The 17,275-nt window shown below is 38.9% G+C and overlaps 2 protein-coding genes and 1 long non-coding RNA gene across 7 annotated transcripts in view; 1 reads left to right on the top strand and 2 right to left on the bottom strand.

Moving 5' to 3' along the window:
• Positions 1-10,902, bottom strand: part of LYPD1 (LY6/PLAUR domain containing 1) — a 68,914-nt gene extending 58,012 nt beyond the window's left edge. Inside the window, exons 1-2 of one of the 2 annotated variants that reach the window (XM_087950141.1) lie at positions 10,535-10,902; positions 8,558-8,695 (exon numbers count right to left, since the gene is read on the bottom strand). In XM_087950141.1, coding sequence (XP_087806267.1) covers positions 8,558-8,695; positions 10,535-10,586 — 190 coding nt within the window. In that variant the 5' untranslated portion in view covers positions 10,587-10,902. The remainder of the gene's footprint in view (positions 1-8,557; positions 8,696-10,534) is intronic. The other variant, XM_026665395.2, reaches the window with a different exon arrangement.
• Positions 10,903-11,750: 848 nt separating this feature from the next.
• The window catches only part of LOC113410723 (uncharacterized), a 58,986-nt gene continuing 53,461 nt past the window's right edge, over positions 11,751-17,275 (top strand). Inside the window, exons 1-2 of the long non-coding RNA XR_003370703.2 lie at positions 11,751-12,463; positions 15,636-15,685. This is a non-coding gene — a long non-coding RNA (uncharacterized LOC113410723). The remainder of the gene's footprint in view (positions 12,464-15,635; positions 15,686-17,275) is intronic.
• Positions 14,830-17,275, bottom strand: part of NCKAP5 (NCK associated protein 5) — a 711,275-nt gene continuing 708,829 nt past the window's right edge. For all 4 annotated transcript variants that reach the window (XM_087950139.1, XM_087950137.1, XM_087950138.1 and 1 more), the window contains one exon: positions 14,830-16,031. Coding sequence is in view for 1 of the 4 variants with exons in the window: in XM_087950137.1 (XP_087806263.1) it covers positions 16,015-16,031 (17 nt within the window). In the remaining 3 variants the exon portion in view is untranslated. The remainder of the gene's footprint in view (positions 16,032-17,275) is intronic.

Here is a 17,275-nt window from a genome sequence, read left to right as displayed (position 1 = left end):
GCAGAGTTATGCCAGAGAATCAGGGATTGGAATAACAGCATATTGATTGGAGGTTAGGAATAAAAGAAAACAAAGTATGTTAATATAGTTAGCTTCCTTTCGTTATTAGAATATGTTTCATTTTTGTTATTGTTGTTGGAAACAGCAGCAAATTCCAGTTAATTAACATAGTTTGAAAAAATTCTGGTTGATAGTCAACAGTATGGCTTTTGTAATGTACCTTGATAAATGTTAATTGCCAAATGGCTACAAACTTTGTTGGAAAAGTGGGCTTTTTTCTTTTTAGTTTGGTGAGAAGATCTTTGGTAAAGACATTGGTTAGGTTTAAGATATGAAACTACAGAAATACGGTTAAACTTAATGCAGTAATTTTAAATAAAAGGATGTGAGAGATTATTATTAGGTAGATTTATAGATCACATTTTACTGAACGTGGTTTACTTTGGTATCTCCATTTCTGTTATCAAAACAGCCACTTTATAAGTTGGGCTGAATGTGATTGCACCAGGCAGTTTTCATGACTGAGTTTGGACTTGGAACAGGGCCTGTTCCAAAACTTCACTCCCTCCATCCCATTCATTTTCCTGACAAATCAGCCAAGCTTCATCTGGGCTTGCAAATATTCATTTGTTCTTAACTATGGATAATTATTACATCTGGAAAATTTTAGACATGGCATTTACTATTCCAGTTTGACATGTTTCCTAAAACAATAGCTCTGATTTCCCAACATGCTGTTTGAAGGACATATATTGAAGGACTCATGCATTCTTTGAATTGGAGCATTTTTTTGCAAATTGCCAATTATGACTAAAAACTAAATTTAGAACACTGTATTTACATACTGAAAGAAGAAATCATTGATTTTTATTTAAAAAAAAAAAAGAATTCAGCCACATAGCCTGTTTTCTCCCGTATGATGTTTGGAACCCCAAATTTACCCATAAAACCTTTCAAACCCATTAACTCACCAGGCTTTTTAGCTTAAAATAAAATATTATTTTTAAAGGAAGTAAATGCACTATCCTCCATCAGTGTCTTTATTTTCAAGAATGTCTTCAGGTCAGAGAAGCTTTTTTAAGATCATACAAACAATGGACTACCATCCCAATGCTTTCTTTGCACACCATGAATCTCTTTCATTTAGAGAACTTCTGGAAAACTATAAGACCCTTCTGAGAACAGACATATCAGCGTTGACTGAAAGGAAAACTGAATGCACAGGGTGGTTGCCTGGAACAATCTGTTCCCAGGATGCTTTGTATTTACTTTAAATGGACTTTTAAAAATCTCCTGGTTTTTAAGTTTAATTAATATATTGATGTAAGATGAACTACATTTATAAAAATGGCACTGAACGATAGTTTGAACAATTGCAGTACAAAATGTAAGTATGCAGTCTTAAAACCACACTATAAATGTTTGGAAACATTTTTAAAAGCTCCTTTCTATGATGTCCCAAGACATGCTCTGACCACTCCAATCATTTCCATATATGAGGGCCACATACAGCCTAATTTAATGTTAATTGGGTTTTTTTAAGGGATGCTACACTCACATATCACATGGCCAAATACCTTCACCAAGTTACAAGACTGCACAAAACTTTTGATTAGGTGTGCTGTTTTATTTCTTATTATTTTTCCTTTCCCCAATAACAAAATTGCCGAAGAAGCTCAAGTTTCTGGGATGAGAAGCAAAACGTCTTCAAAGAAAAAAAACCCAGAAAATCCAGTTGCACCTTTGGGACAACAAATTGCTGTGTTAAATTGTCCTTTTTATTTTAATAAAGATATTTGATTTGATTAATTCTGAAAGCTATTTATTTAAAGTTTGTCTTCTATAAATGAAGCTGGGGTGAGAATCCAAGAACAGTACCATGTCATCCAGCTTAAGCTCTGCTGCACAGTATCTTTATACTACAAATAAGCAACCTGCTGCCTTGCTGTCCACTGTGCCCGAGGACACTTCCCTTGATGTCATCCACTTCCCGTCCCTCTAACTTGATTTCTAAAGATTGCTAGAGCATTTTGTTACACTTAAATGAGGAATTGGCGTGAGTGAAGATGAAGCAGTAGCTTTTAGCATTAAGTTTGTTTTCCATGTACCTAGCACTCTTTAAGACAGAATGTTGACTACAGTATAATACTTTGCTTTGAAGTGTCCTCAGCTATACCTCCACACACACACACACTTTCCCCCAAATGGGAAACAATATCAGAAGTTTGCCTTTTAATAAACAGGTCTCACACTCATAGTCTGTGTGCCACAGGTGTCCTTCCATGTCATTTTCTATGGCATTCAACAGTGCATGGAGTAGTGGAGGATAGGTGGTAGAAGGCACCTTGCTTCTGTGTGTGGCAAGGAAAAAAGCTGCTAGAGATGGGTTGGTAGGTTGCCAGTCTCAGAGAGCCCTGGCCCTTCTTTGGGCTGCAGAGGTCATGGTGCCAGAGCCAGGCAAGGCACACACTGCATTCCTGGTCCTGCACTGTCGTGATTTCACAAGTGGGGCTGGGATCTGCTTCCTTACCACAATTTCTGTCTGCTGTGCTTGTGACTTTAGAATGTCAAGATAGCTTCACTCCACATCAAAGAAATGAGCTGGAGAATGGCCTCTGCTCCCATTTCTCTTTTAGGACAGTCACAGCCAGAGTCTGCCATTGACCAGTGTAAAGAGAAAAAGTCTCTCCTCTGCAGTGCAGCTTTGCTATCTGATATAAACGATTTGGAGACGTGCTGTGATGTTCTTTAGTTTTTGATATGCTGGAGGCTTCTGGGGTTGGACATGAGGGATTTCAGTGCTCAGGCTAGTCCTTATCAGATGCTTGTGACAATTTGAGCTTGAGACTTATTTTAATATATGGATGGTTTGTGATTGATCATGCAAGTATACCCACCATGTTCTCACAATTGTATATGCATATGTCTACCTTAAATGATTGCCTATCCCTTTATATCTGTATTAAGGTGGATTAATGGTCCACAATTTAATACTTAAATGCCTAAAATGTTGAGTTTTGCAAAAGAAATCTCGAATGGTGGAGGGGAGTCGGAGACCAATTAAGATGGAATAAACCAGAAGTGGTATTCAGCAGGTTCTGACCAGTTCTGGAGAACTGGCAAATACCATCTCTGACTGGCCCCGCCCCCTCTATTCTCTGCCTCCTGAGTCCCAGATGATTGGCTGTGTCTTCTTTTGTTGCCCTACACAGAAAAAAGGAGCTGGAAAGCAGGTTAGTGGGATGGGGAGGGAAGGGAGTTTTGCAGTAACCTTTCCATCAGGAGTGGGGAGGGAATGGGGATTTTGCAGTATCCTTTCCCTGCTGTGCCCACCAAACCACGCCCACAGAACCGGTAGTAAAAAAAAAAGTTGAATCCTACCACTGGAATAAATGTATAAAATAAATCAGGAGTGGAATTATAGGGTGAGAGTTGTGCTATGTAGGCAGCTGTGTTAAGCTATGTAGTTTAAAATCGGGAGTTTGAATCTGACACCACCCTTTCAAAAAACAAATAATACAGTGTGAAATACAGCTCACCAGAATTTCCTTTTGATTTCAGGACTAAAAAGAGTCAATTATAAAGAATTCCTTCACAGGCATAAAATATGCCACCTGGCTCAAAAACAATAACTGTGGGAGGAAACTTGAGCCCTAGTGGACGATAATTTAAATATGAGCCAGCAGTGTGTGGCAGCAGCCAAAATGGTTAACACAGTCCTTGGTTGTATAAACAGAGGCATAGAATCAAATTCATGTGAAGTATTAGTACTGCTTTATAAAGCCTTAGCAAGGCCATATCTAGAATACTGCATCCAGTTTTGGTCACCACATTACAAAAAGTTGTTGAGACTTTGGAAAAAATGCAAAGAAGAGCAACTAAAATTATTAAAGGCCTGGAGACTAAAACATATGAAGAACGGTTGCAGGATTTGGGATTAGCTCGCCTAGAGAAAAGAAGGATTAGAGGTGACATGATAGGATAGCAGTATCCCAGTATTTGAGAGGCTACCACAAAGAAGAGATGGGCATCTTATTTACCAAAGCAACTGTGGGCAGGACAAGAAACAAGATGGATGGAAACTAACCAAGGAGAAAAGCAACCTGGAATTAAAGGAGACACTTCCTAACAGTGAGGACAATTAACCAGTGGAAGAGTTTGCCTTCCATAGTTGTAGGTGATTCATCACTGAAGGTTTTTTAGAAGAGACTGGACAGCCACCTGTCTGAAATGGGGTAGGATCTCCTGCTTGAGCAATGAGTTGGATTAGAAGATCTCCAAGGTACCTTCCAGCTCTACTCTGATTGACTGATTTAACATATCTCTCTATGGCTTTTCCTCATTGCTTCTGTTCTGGCCACAACTGGCTATGCGGTTTGATCTGACTGCAACGACATCATTCAAGAATTTCTGATTTATATCCCTCTGAGCTTGTAGTCAAATCTTGATTGTTAAAAGTCAATCTTAATTTTTAAACAATGAATTGTTTAAACAAGTTTCCCATTTGTTAATTGATTTTGCCCCAATTTACAATCTTTCTTGCCACAGTTGTTAAATAAATCAGTTAAGTTAGTAACATGGTTGTTAAGTGAATCTGGCTTTCCCATTGACTTCGCTTGTCAGGTCACAAAAGATGAACACATGACACTGCAACCGTCATAAATATGAGTCAGTTACCTGATTTTTGATCACATGACCATGGGGATGCTACAATGGTCATATGAAAAACAATCATACATCACTTTTTTTTAGTGCCGTTGGAATGGTCACTGTAGAGCTATCATTAGTCATTTTAACGATTGCCATCTGACTTTTAAAAATTACATGATTGCTACTAATGTATAAATACTTCAGGTTAACATCAAAATAAGTTATTCTTTCTCTAATGGGGGAAAGAGATACGTATATGCTACATGAAGTAATCTGTTACTGATTTGGACTAAATAGAGTCTTAGAATGTTGCATTTCATATCTAAGTTAAGCTTTAAAAAATAAATAAGCTGGATATCAACTAAAATCTATGTTAAAAATAACGTATTTTATTTAGTGTATAAAAGATAGAATTCAGTTTTCTAACCATTTAATGAAATTGGGAAAATGCAACAGTAATATTACAAAGTTTTGTACTGTATAAGCTGAGGTAAAAATTAAGATACAGAAGTTTCCTTATATAATGAAAATCAGTAATGAGATTTTAGTATTAACCAAATGTAAAAGTAAGCTGAATTAGAAAATGGTTATGTTAAACAATTGCTGTTAAAGTACGGAGAATGTGGTATTTTATTCTGTGCACATTTTAAGTCTAAACAAATTCAACATTATTCCAAACTCTGTATATCTATTCTGAAATAAGTCCTCTGAGTTCAATGCATTTACCACCAGTTAAATTTGTAAATGTGTCAGGCAAACATAATTTTATCCCATAGTAGTTCTGCTGAAATCTAATCACTCTTCTATTACTCATAATTGTGCCAAATTCTGTGTGTCAGCATATAAAATGGAAATGTGACTGGGATTGTAAGTGGTAATTAAAAGCCAGTTTGGTATAGTAGTTTAGGCATCAGGCTAGAAACTGGAAGACTGTCAGTTCAGGTTCTACCATAGGGATAAGGCCAGCTGGGTGGCCTTGGGCCAGTCACTTTCTTTCAGCCCTAAAAAGGAAGCAATGGCAAATGACTTCCAAAATCTTGCCAAGAAACCTGCAGGGACTCAGGTAGGCAATGTCTGAGAATTAGGCACAATGGAACAGAGGAAAAAATAGTTAATGGGGTTAGAAACATGTTTCTATCTTAGTACCTGATGTTATTGTATACTTTTTTAAAGTTACCTGATAGCTAATGTTTTAATTTGTATCAATATTATTCCACATTAGGATTAGAGTAATGCCAGGTTATTTAAGTAAGCTAAACAAGTTTTAGTAAATATTGAAGGAACTATAGATATAAAGATAAAATATTACAACTGCTGTTATATGGTTAGCATTATTATTTTATTATATAAAAATATAATACATAGATTTTAAACTCATACAATTACTTATTTGGAGATTTTAGTTTATAATATTTTATGCTCTATATGTTTAATGTTAACACCTAATATTACAAATATAAAATTACTGAAATTTGTTTTGTCTATTTTATATTCTGTGATCAAAAAATGAAAGAAATAAACTTGACTGAGTATTAATGGTTACTTTACTATAAGTGACCTGAATCCTGAATACTTTCATATCAAATTAAGGCCAAACATTGATTGTTTTGCTCGTCCAAATTCTTTCTTAGGGACATTAAAGGGAAGTTAAATCTACTGAGTAATTTTCTTTGTGTAATACACTAAATATCACAACCTTCCTCTTACTGACTTTAATAGGACTAAATTAGAATATATTTGCTTCTCCTGCTGATTTACTGAAAACTAAGTCACCTTTTGTTCAGATTAGAGAAGTTCAGGTAAAATCTTAATTTGTCAAAGAATCTCTAATGTTAAAAGTAGGAATTTGCGTTGATTTTAAAATCAAAGTTTCAGTTCATTTTCATCAGAATTGCTTTGAACCACAAGATGGGTGGTAAATAAATTTGAATAAATAAATCATTTAAAATAATATTTTATGAAATAAAAGCTGTATGATATAATTGTTAAAATAAGTTCTAAAGTTAAATGAAGCAGTATTCTTACTTAGTTTGGTAAATCCCAAAGGAAAAAAGTAATTAACAATGTTCCTATTCTATGGAAAATATTACAAATAATTTAACTAGAGTTGGAAAGACACACTATGTTCAATTTAAAAGTTTGAAGGACCACTTAAAATAGTTCTAACTCTGAAATTAATATTGTCATGGTAACTTAGCTTGAAAATTCATTTGTAAATCTTATTTTTAAAATGTAGAATAGAATTTTCCAAAAGGTTCAAGATAAAGCACTTTTGCTGACACACATTTTATGCCTTGATAACTTTGAACTTAAAAGACTATTAATATGATTCCTGGAAGGCTGTTAGAATTTAAAACTGTACCTTGTGGTAAAATGTTGTGGTCCAAAAGAGCACTATTACAAATAATATAATGAAAAGTAGCATTTCAACATTTCAAGGGGGTTATTATTTTTTTTACGAAGATTTCTTTTAATATCTTTAGCCCATTACAAATGTCATCTTTCTTTTTAATTAATTAGTTTTCGAACAAAATGTGTATTTTTAGATGTGTCCAAACTTGAAATAAATACTAAAAAATACATCAAAATAGTATGGTTTCATTAAAATTCAGTACAGATATAAATATAAGGACAGTAAAAGGATTAATTAGTGTTCTGAAACTTTGTGCTTGAACTCAATACTTTGTTCCCTTCATTTTCAGAGAGTTATAAACATGACCTGACCTCTATTTCATTCTTTGGAACAAGTCAAAGTTCAACTGCGCATATTGATGATAAGCAATTGTCTGGCCTCTAGAGTAGGTCAAGTATTTTGACACTAGTGGGCTGTACGGTACTTTGCTGAATCTACTCGAATTTCAGTTCCCTTTCATTTTTACAAGTTAAGCAAAAATATTATGAAGAAGATATACAGTATAAAGGTCTAGTAATTGTTATCATGGCACTGTATTTCAAGAAAATCTTGCCCTAATCACAATATATGATTGGTTAATCATTCTTGGTATTTTTTTACCAGGAACAACTACCCACAATTCTATTTATTTATATCATTATCAGATTTATTGCAAAACTATCAGGAATATGAATCCATTGCTAGAGCAAAAAGCATAAACAAAGTACTTGGCAACTATATTCTGGTATTCTTCTCCAAGGTCAATCACATAAGAGTATTCTCCATGTATGCAATTATCTTGCTTTAATAAGCCTGATCTCATTTTGGAAGTTCAAATGAAACTGCATGGATTAAGAAGCTGTTGCATTTTGACTTTTATATATATTTCCTATCTTTGGAAAGAAGAACTTCTATACATCAGCTTGTTTCTTCCAAATTTACACTTTAACCCAAAAATTGTCTGATATATAGAAAATGCAAATATTTTATCCATTATTTCTGTAAAGTTGTTTGTACTCTGTCTAAAATTTAGAATATCTAAACCTTTTGTGGAAAATTCTGAAATAAATTTCTCTTTTTTTGTAAAACATAAGCACATTTCTTAGTCTCACTTTAATTACTACCTCAATTTCCATAGCTATTCCCTGCCTAGATCAAACATCAAGTCTCATGAACTGATGGAGTAAATAAAAAGAGCTACCAATTCAGTACATTTTCTTTGTAATTACTTGTACTGTGATGAAATTAAATGAACTTGTTATTCCTTTCCTACTATTTGCAATAGGCCTAAAATTTGTATTGTTTTATTAAAGTAATTTCAGCATTATTACCCAGTTATATACTTTAGAGGAAGTGAAAGGTGTAATCTGTATATTTAGATCAAATTACATTATTTATGAAGATACGCTTGAATTCTCCAAATAACTCATATTTTCTAAATATGAATTAGATAGAAAAGAAAATGCAAAGAGAGGGCTGTCCATTATAAGTAGTAATTAGCACGATTTATCTTACCTGAACTTTTTTCCATTACTTCCTTCTGACACATGTCTTGGACATTCACAGTACAATTCACAATGAACTCTGGTGCCGAACAGTCATTATTTAGCTGAAATTCCTCACACTGATAACACTGTATTTGCAGAGCAAATCCTAAAATAGAAAGTTTCATAGGTAGATAGCATAAGTTTTAACAAATTCTAATGCTACATTGCAATCAACTTAATTTATGGATAAATGCCTAAAGATTGTATGATTTGCCAAGTTTTCCTCCTCCCTTTTTTTAAAAAAAAATCGCTTTTTTAAAAAATGTGTCAATGCCCCTTGACTCTCACATATTAACTGATTCTTGCATTGGGGTCTGGCCTTGGTCTTTTGCAAATGCTGACCACACGCGGAATGTGATTTCTTCACGAGTTATTCTGCTTCTAAGTTTTCATAACCACCTGCATCTGCATCAGCCTAAATTGCATCCAGCAGGGGGCAGAATGAACAATAAGGACCTGTAACAAAATTGATTTGTTTTGCTCACCGATTTTCCTCTCCTCAAGAGTTTTTTTTTTTTTAAGCGCTATGCTTTTAAAAAGCAAACGAACGGCGCTGGGGGCAGAGTGGACCTGGGAGCAGTTCTTAATTTATACGCTCCAGAGCTTTTCCGTGCGAAAGGGAACTGCCAATTAATTGCAAATGATTTAATTACTATTTTGCTATGCACAATTAACAGCTGCAAAGCATCCTCAGTTCACCTCTTTTATCATGTAAACGAGGTCCTTCTGGAAGTTAAGGCGAGGGCAAGGAGACGCATTCAGGTATTTCACTATTCTTTTGGAGCTCTGCCCCGGCAATGAATCGAGTACCTGTGGTCGCCGGGGAGGACGGGCATCGGCGTTGTTGAACAGAAAGGTGGGAAACAAAACGCAGGAGGGTCGCCTTCTATTAATCCCGTTTTCAAGATGCGCTCAGGGTTGCATTAGGGTAGCTCCCGAAGAGAAAAGAAAAGCTAGCCTCGGGCTCAAAGGGTGACTCGCTATAAATGAAGTTGTCTGATTCCACCACCCATAGCGGTCCGCTCTCACTGAAGAGCCTAACGGGAGAAGATCGGCACTTAACCTTGACTTGAGGTGGGGGAGCCGCTCCGGATCCTCATTCCCCAAATGAGTTTGCCCCACTCAATTGGGGAGGGGGGGGGAGGAGAGGAAAGGCCAGAAAGAGAGAGCCAAAGCCATCCCCAAGCTATATTAAGCTACAATATTCCAAGCACTATGAATAACAAGCTCCCTTCGGCTACTTGGGAAAGGGATTGGGGAGTTCTCCCCCCCCCATTCCGTTAGAGGAAAGGGGGCCAGACGGGCTTCAGCCGCTTCTTCAGCCGCTGCCGGGGAAGGATAACTCGCTAAAAAGCCCGCTCGCCTTTTCTTCCCAGCCCCGAGTGGGAATAGCCGAGAAAGGGGGCCAAGGAAGGTGGCGGCGCTTAGCCCCGGCAGATTTGCCAGCTGCCTGAAGTTGAGCCGTCCGTCTGGCGACGCGGGTCCAGAGACGAGCAAAAAGCTGGGGGGCTGTTTTCCGGAAAGAGGGGAAGGGGACAACGGCCACTGGGGTACCTCGAGCTTTGCCCTCACGCCTTCCCAGCCGGGGCGGCTGTAATGAAGCACCGTCTCCCGCTTAAGAGAAAGAAAGAGAAAAAAAAACAACCCAAAAAGCCTTATTGGCCCTTGCGCTTGTTGCAACAACTGTTAGGATGCGAGGCGCGCGCGTCCACCCGGCTGCCGCCCGTGGCTCAAACCAGGCGGCGAGTCAGGGTGCAGCCAAGCGGCTGAGGAACAACCGCGGTCTTCGTCGTCGTCGTCGTCGTCTCGGGATAGCTCGGAGTGGAACAGGCGAACTTTGCCAGGTATCCCTTGCCTCGGCGGGCTTCCTCCCCTAAGAAGGCGAAGCGCCAGAGGCAGGAAAAGGTGGCGAGAGGGGACCAGCCTATCTCCCTCACGCGCTTACCTGGCGCCAGCAACAATCCCCAGAAAGTTGTCGTCACGGCGAGGAGCCACATCCTCTTGGAGCCGCCGTCGGAGGTGAAGGTGGCGTCGGCGGGCGAGGAAAACGCGCGGTCTCAGCAACAGCCCGAGCCGGGCGAAGGTCGGAGAGCTGCGCACCTCGGCTCGGACGGAGTGGCGCTGCTGCAGCCGCCGCCGCCGCTGCGGAGAGGAGCTCCGAGGGCAGCAAGCGACGCCCGAGCCCGCATCGCCAACCTGGCCGGGCTCTTCCCTTTTCCCGCTTGAGCTCCCTCCAGCGTCGCCGGAGTTAAGAGACTGAAAGTACCACGGAAGACGCCGCGCCAAGAAAAAGGAGCGCGAGGGAACGCGAGAGAGGCGCCCCCGCCTCGCGCAGGCCCCCTCCCTTTTCGTCGGGCCACGTCACCCTTCTCCCCCCCCCTTTTTTTCTTCTTCTCCCAGCCCTTATTTTCTGAGGCGGGGGAGAGGAAAGAAACTTTGGGGAAGAGGGTGGGAGCCGTCACGCTCCGGCACAGACGACGTTGCGCCTGGAGACGTCTGGTCGGACCAGCTGCGGAGGAGGAACCAGACTGACCTTCCCGTGGATTTTTCCCGCCACCTTGCCCGCGAAGCCTTGCAACCCCTTCGGGTTATGCATACGAGGGAAAGAGAGGCCAATTTAACAGGCAACCGCGCGGGAAGAGCAGCAGTAAAGTCTCTCTCGCCTTCAGGTGCTATATCATGGGTGAACCTTATTGACAGTATGGAAGTGGTGCTTTTTTTCCAGTTTAGACACCCTACTTGGGATCACTCAGAGGTCTCCCATCCAAACACGAGATGGGTCTAACGGTTCTTTAGTTTCTCAGGGACAGCTGACGTTTGTTCGGCGTATTATTTTAGGGGCAGTGATACTCATTTTAAACGCTTGGTTACTCCTTTATCGTCTCTCAAGCCCCGCACACTCACAGACTCGCGCTGGCTCGCTTTTCTGTCACGCTCTTTCGCCCCTTTCTCCATCCGACCTTTTCCTTTCCTGAGTGCGCATGCGCCTCCTAAGCCCCTTTGGCTTGAAAAAATTGCAACAGGCGAGATCGCTCCGAAACGGTTAATTAACATTGCGCTCCACCGGCTGCTTCCGAGTGCTTTGGGCCATTAAGGCGGGCGACGATCAGTTTTTCTCGCCCGTTCTCCCCGCCTTAAAGGATTAAAGGACGTGTGTGGGCTCGCGCATGGACGCGGTTACTTGAGCTCGGCAGGAATAGCGCACAACCCGTGCAAACGCGCCTCGCTTGGGTCTCTTGTACGGTTAAAACGAGCCGATCGTTCCTCCGACTTTTCCGGAACAAGTCTCGGGTTCCGCTCGCCCTTTTGCCCCGCTTACTTTCTAAATCGTGTCACAGCGGAGAGGCCCGGGAAATCAGTGACGGCCCTTCTTTTTAAAAAGCGCTCAGTCACTCAGCTAAAGCAACGAGGAAGCCGCGCTTCTGAGCACGGAGCTGCCAAATGCGCGCCTCTCGCGGGCAAGGGACAGCGCTGAAGGCGACCCGGGTTACGAGAGAGAGAGGGGGTGGGGAGGCGAAAGGGGCGCCCGGTTGCGCCTCCGTGACCACGCGCCTGAAGGGGGACGGGCTCAATCTTTTTTGGAGAAGGAAATGTGTGTAAGATCGAGAGAAAATCGGGGGGTGGGGTTGATGCATAGGGAAGGTGTAGCAAGGTCCTTTAAAAAAAAAAAAAAAAACCTCAATACCAACCCATGTTATGGTATCTATGAGTAGGTTTACACGCGGAGTAGTTTACACTTCGACTCCGGTGGCTTCGGACACATCGAGATGTTTCGAGAACATCTAGGGGGGGACAAGTGGCGGCACATAACACACTTCAGGACTGGCTCGACGGGAATAAACGAAAGGAACGGGCGAGCGAGACCCCGAGTAAGGTACTCAAAAGCGCGAATAAAGAGCCCGTTGGAAGTCTCCCTGTGTCCATTCGCGCCTTACTTTTCAGCCAGGCGAGGTTCCTTAGGGTACAAATGGTCAGGGCAAAGAGGGAGAAACGCGCGCCTTGCGGGTCTTAGCTTTTCCCATTCCCATAATAGCCTTTTTGGGAGCTGGTAAGTTTGTGCGGCCAGCTTAGCCTCCCTCTGCCGGGCTGAGAAAATGAGCGAGCGAGGCAACGATTTAGCAGCCAAACAACCTTTCACACGGGCTTCCTTAAACCCAGAGGAGCGGGGCTGACTATACAGGCCTCCTTTACTAATTTCACTGGCCGCAAAAGGACGTCCGTTTGGAGAAGAGGCGGTTTCCACCTGGTGCCCATAACTCGGAGCCTCTGGTCTGGTCTGGTTTTGCAGAGGAAAAGGCGAGCATGAAAGAACGAATCCCCAAGGATTTTTTTCCTTCGTTATCTTTAAATGAAGTCAATTAAAAATTTCTGCCCAGTATTTGTCGGGGTCATCATGGGAAGTTATCAAGAGATGTTCATCACCGGAGTCGGGGTGTATACTTTCCATATATAGCATTATTTGTCAGTGAGTTAACCTACAGGATGAGCCAAGCCATGGTTATATGTATTTCATAGCTTTATGTGACTTGTGAACCATTCATCCGAGATGAAACCAATGATCAACAAAAATAATGTGGCATTACAATGTGTTTTCATGGGTCTGAGGTCACCTGCTGTATCAGAGTCCTTTAATTCAGCTCTTGAGATCTATCCAATGGCTACAGCATCTTAGTTGCCAGTGCTGCCCTGACCTGGCTAATTAAATGTACTACGAAGGGCATATTTTGAAACACACAGCCAAATAAGCAGTGGTGTATATTTCACAACGTTCTTCCTAGGGCATAGATATCTATACTTCCACCAGGAATATGCCAATGGTTGCTCAAGGCTGAATTGATTATATAAATCAGGAAAGGAAGGGAAGTGGAATAAAGCTTACACATAGTGACTTGATGTTAATAAGGAGAAAATGGTTATTTTCTGAAACAAGACTTTAAAACATGGACTAGCTCATAAGAAACTTGTTGCTGATGTAAACTGCAAAATGGGAAAAATGCTAAAGGTTTCATCATGTGGTATAGTAGTCTCACATAATTTTAAGACGTGTTCCATTTTTTGCATTGTAGACTTCAAAGTGAGGTTTTATTGTGAAGTCACATTAGATGCTTTCAGAGTAAATTTATTATTACCACGAAAGGCAACCTAAAAAGTGCCATCTTTCTCTCTTTAGTCAATGTTTTGGGCAAAACACACAAGAAAATGGTAATTTGGAAAATCTATAAATGGAAGATAACACAAATGGGACAGTCCCATAACACAGAGATACTATGCATGGAAGCTAAAATTTATAATGGTTCTAAGTCATTTTTCTGTAAACCCCTTGTGTTTTCCTGGGAGTATGCAGTGGGAAAAAAGAGGGGGGGCGGAGAATGAACAAATGTACCAGAGTTGGGAGTTGTTCACTAAAAGCACCCATGAAATATGCTTAGTAGGGTAAAAATGGATTTCTGTAGGGAGTTTCCAGAAAAGGCCTCAGTACTTGATATTATGGGCACCTAGACACTTTTTGTTAAAAACCTTGTTTTTTTTGTCATTGGTTCTTTTATCTTCTTCTTTTTTGACATAACAAAATCCTTAAGGAAGAAAAGATGAAGTTGGTGTAGTTCTGTTTGACTGATGATGGATGATAGGTGCTTGACTTGGCTGACAGCATCCTACAGTCCATTTTGCACAAGAGTGTTACATTTTTAAAATATGCATTATAACTAATATTCCAAAGCTGATGGGCTTTGCCTACCTCGTCTTTTGAGAGATTTTTGTTTTCAACGCTCTCCATTTTTTCCCAAGAGGATGCAGATGCTAAAGCGCTATGAATTTAGCATCAAATGTTCCCATGTTGCAAATTCACCAAACTATCTGCACATTCTTTTGTCCTGGAGCATTTAAATCTGTGTGGTTGGAGAACGGAAATGGCTGGAGAATTATCATCATTACTTTTCATCTGGCTGTTTTTTTCCCCCCTATGGAAACATTGCTACATTTTTCTGTTGCTTTCTTACCTGTTATGCAAATAAAAAATATGTTTAGTCTACTTCTAGGCTGTTTTTTTAATGTGTAATTAAATTTAACTCATTCCTTTAGATTAATCTTTGTTGAAATGACTATTTTGCCATATATATTTGAATATCCAGATGTGATTTGACTTTTATTCAGAAATAAATTCCAAAATAAATTTTATAAAAGTCTGAGAGAATGAAGCCCACCATGACAGTACTGTATATTTGAAAACAACATAAAATGTAACATTGCACAAAGATTTTAATAACACTGATAGTACATCATACTTCGAGGAAAAATGAATAGGAATTTGCTATAAATGAAGTAAAATGACTAAGTATCACAAACATAGCTAGATTACAGGTTGCTGTACAAAAGTTGTTATAAATACTCCACATCTAGAAAAAATAACACTCCACCTTTGAAATAGACATTTCCCTCACATATAAACAGTCTTTGTAGGAAAAAAAACTTCACAAATTTCTTTGCTAGCACCATTTTTTCCTTATTACAAAAATTTAACATGTAAATTACAAATCTAAATGGCCTTTTCTCCATGATTCTGAAATAACATTAAGATAAAATATGAAAACATGTTAAATTAGCATAAGATATAACAATGACAGAAGACTACAGATGGAGTATCTTTTGGAAATGTTTGAACTCAGAATAAACCTTAGTTTAAAACAGCATTTTTATGTTGTATAATGTAATCCAAGTGGTTTTAATGTAATTTGGCAAATTCAATTTTGGCAAACAAAGCAATTCAGCTGCATACAATTTTAAGACTAGAATGCTTATAAAACTTTATTTTATAAAAATGATCCCTAATTTTGTTAATATTAAGACCAGTATTTAAAGTTAGTAATGTGCCATTCAGAAGCATGGCACAAATTAGTGTTTATTGCTATCATGTTTTTCTACAAATATATTTTTCTTTGTCAAAGAATATTTTTACAACTTCTGTACAATATAATTCATGAAAGTGCAAATTAAGACTTTAAAAGTTACAACTGTTACAGGTATTGTGTTTTCTTTCTTTTCACAAGGATGCAGTCTCCTCTCTTCATTGTTTGATCACACCAAGATAGATGCTATGGTGAGTCTTAGCAACTCTCAATATATTTACTGATCTTATTTAGTTCTTCCATTAAGTGCTTTGTCGCTATTGAATATCTTTAAACATTGTATGAGCTTGCACTGCATGAGAAGATATCATACAAAGAAACTGTCAAAGGTTCTGTGTGTTCTCTATCTCAAGAACTATGTAGAGACATTTCTTCATTATTTCCATTTTCTTCTTGTCCTTCAACTTTGTTTTCACTGTTCTCCCCCTACCCAACAAAATATATCGGTTGCTATTAAATTTAATGAGAGTTCAAAGCAAACTTTAGACATCCTTTTTTTTGAGAATCTTGTTTCATTTCCTCAGGTTGCTTCAATTTCTGTAACAATTTAAGAACAGGAGAATAAGAATTAGAAACACAATCTTTACAAAAATAAACAAAATTGTTAACCATACTATAAATGGTCAATTACTGGCTGTCTAACATTCATAGTAAGAAAAGAAATAGCTTGTCAAATACTTTTGGGCTTAATCCTCCATTATAATTAAATGCAATAATAAAGTCAATTTTGGGATAAATCATAGCTTTAACGATTCAGCTCAGACAACCAGGACTCAATTTGCAAAACACCATTTACATTTTAAGAAGCTGATTCTGGAATCTGTACATGTAAAGTATGTTTGAAATTTTCAGAGTAATTTACATTTCCATTCTTTAGCAATTATTTTTTAAGGACATCTTTGCCAAGAAAGCCAAATATTTATCTTTGTGAACTTCATTACATATGAATTTACAGACAACAATTTTGGATAAGACTGATAGGTTAAGCCTTTCTAATATCATTGGAACATTTGAATATAAGACAAAAATATTTTGAATTCAGTGTTCTTAGGGATACCTAGTTTCTTTGGATGGCACCTTTTCAGTTTGCATAGAATCAGATTTTAATTAAAACTCCTTGCAAGATATTGAAATGTTGCTATTGTCTCTTTTACATTATTGGTTTGAAAAACTGACATTCCAAACCAGTCCATATATGTTGACAAATATACCACACAGAGGCCAATGCATCTATAGCAAGGGAATTAGATACTGTGTTTTATATAAATTAAACACGTCCCCTATTGAACTGAGTCAGAAATACTGGTCTATCAAATGTTTACACACAGATTGAAATATGTATCAGCTATTTCAGTGGCATGAAAGTGACCTCTATTATTCAATTAACATAAAGAGATGTATTGTCTCTTTTAATAGGCTTTTGTATTGGGAACTTTTATACAGGAAGTCCCCAAGTTGTAAACCTCTGGCTTACAAACAACTCCAAATTATGAACAGGCTACCTGCAGATGGCTGACTTGGCAATGAGTTCTGACCAAAATGGCAAACAGTGCTTTCCCCAGCAAATTGAAGAATCACTGAAGCTGCATCATGAAGTAGTGTGTGCATTTTTAGGATATTGTGCAACCTGTTTCAGTGGTTTCTGAAAGCACTGGGGGCGTGTTCAGTGGTTCTGTGGCTTGTGGAAGGAGAACAGTATCTTCCATGTTCAGTCACATTGAGCTCCCATTTTTCTCTGCTATGTAGCAAGACAAACGTTTGACAAAATAACCTGTTTTACT

The sequence above is a fragment of the Notechis scutatus genome, chromosome 1, assembly GCF_049901735.1.
Source record: "Notechis scutatus isolate UNSWTSFEM ecotype Mainland chromosome 1, rNotScu1.2, whole genome shotgun sequence".
Taxonomy (NCBI): domain Eukaryota; kingdom Metazoa; phylum Chordata; class Lepidosauria; order Squamata; family Elapidae; genus Notechis; species Notechis scutatus.
This window is presented reverse-complemented; position numbering and strand designations above follow the sequence as displayed.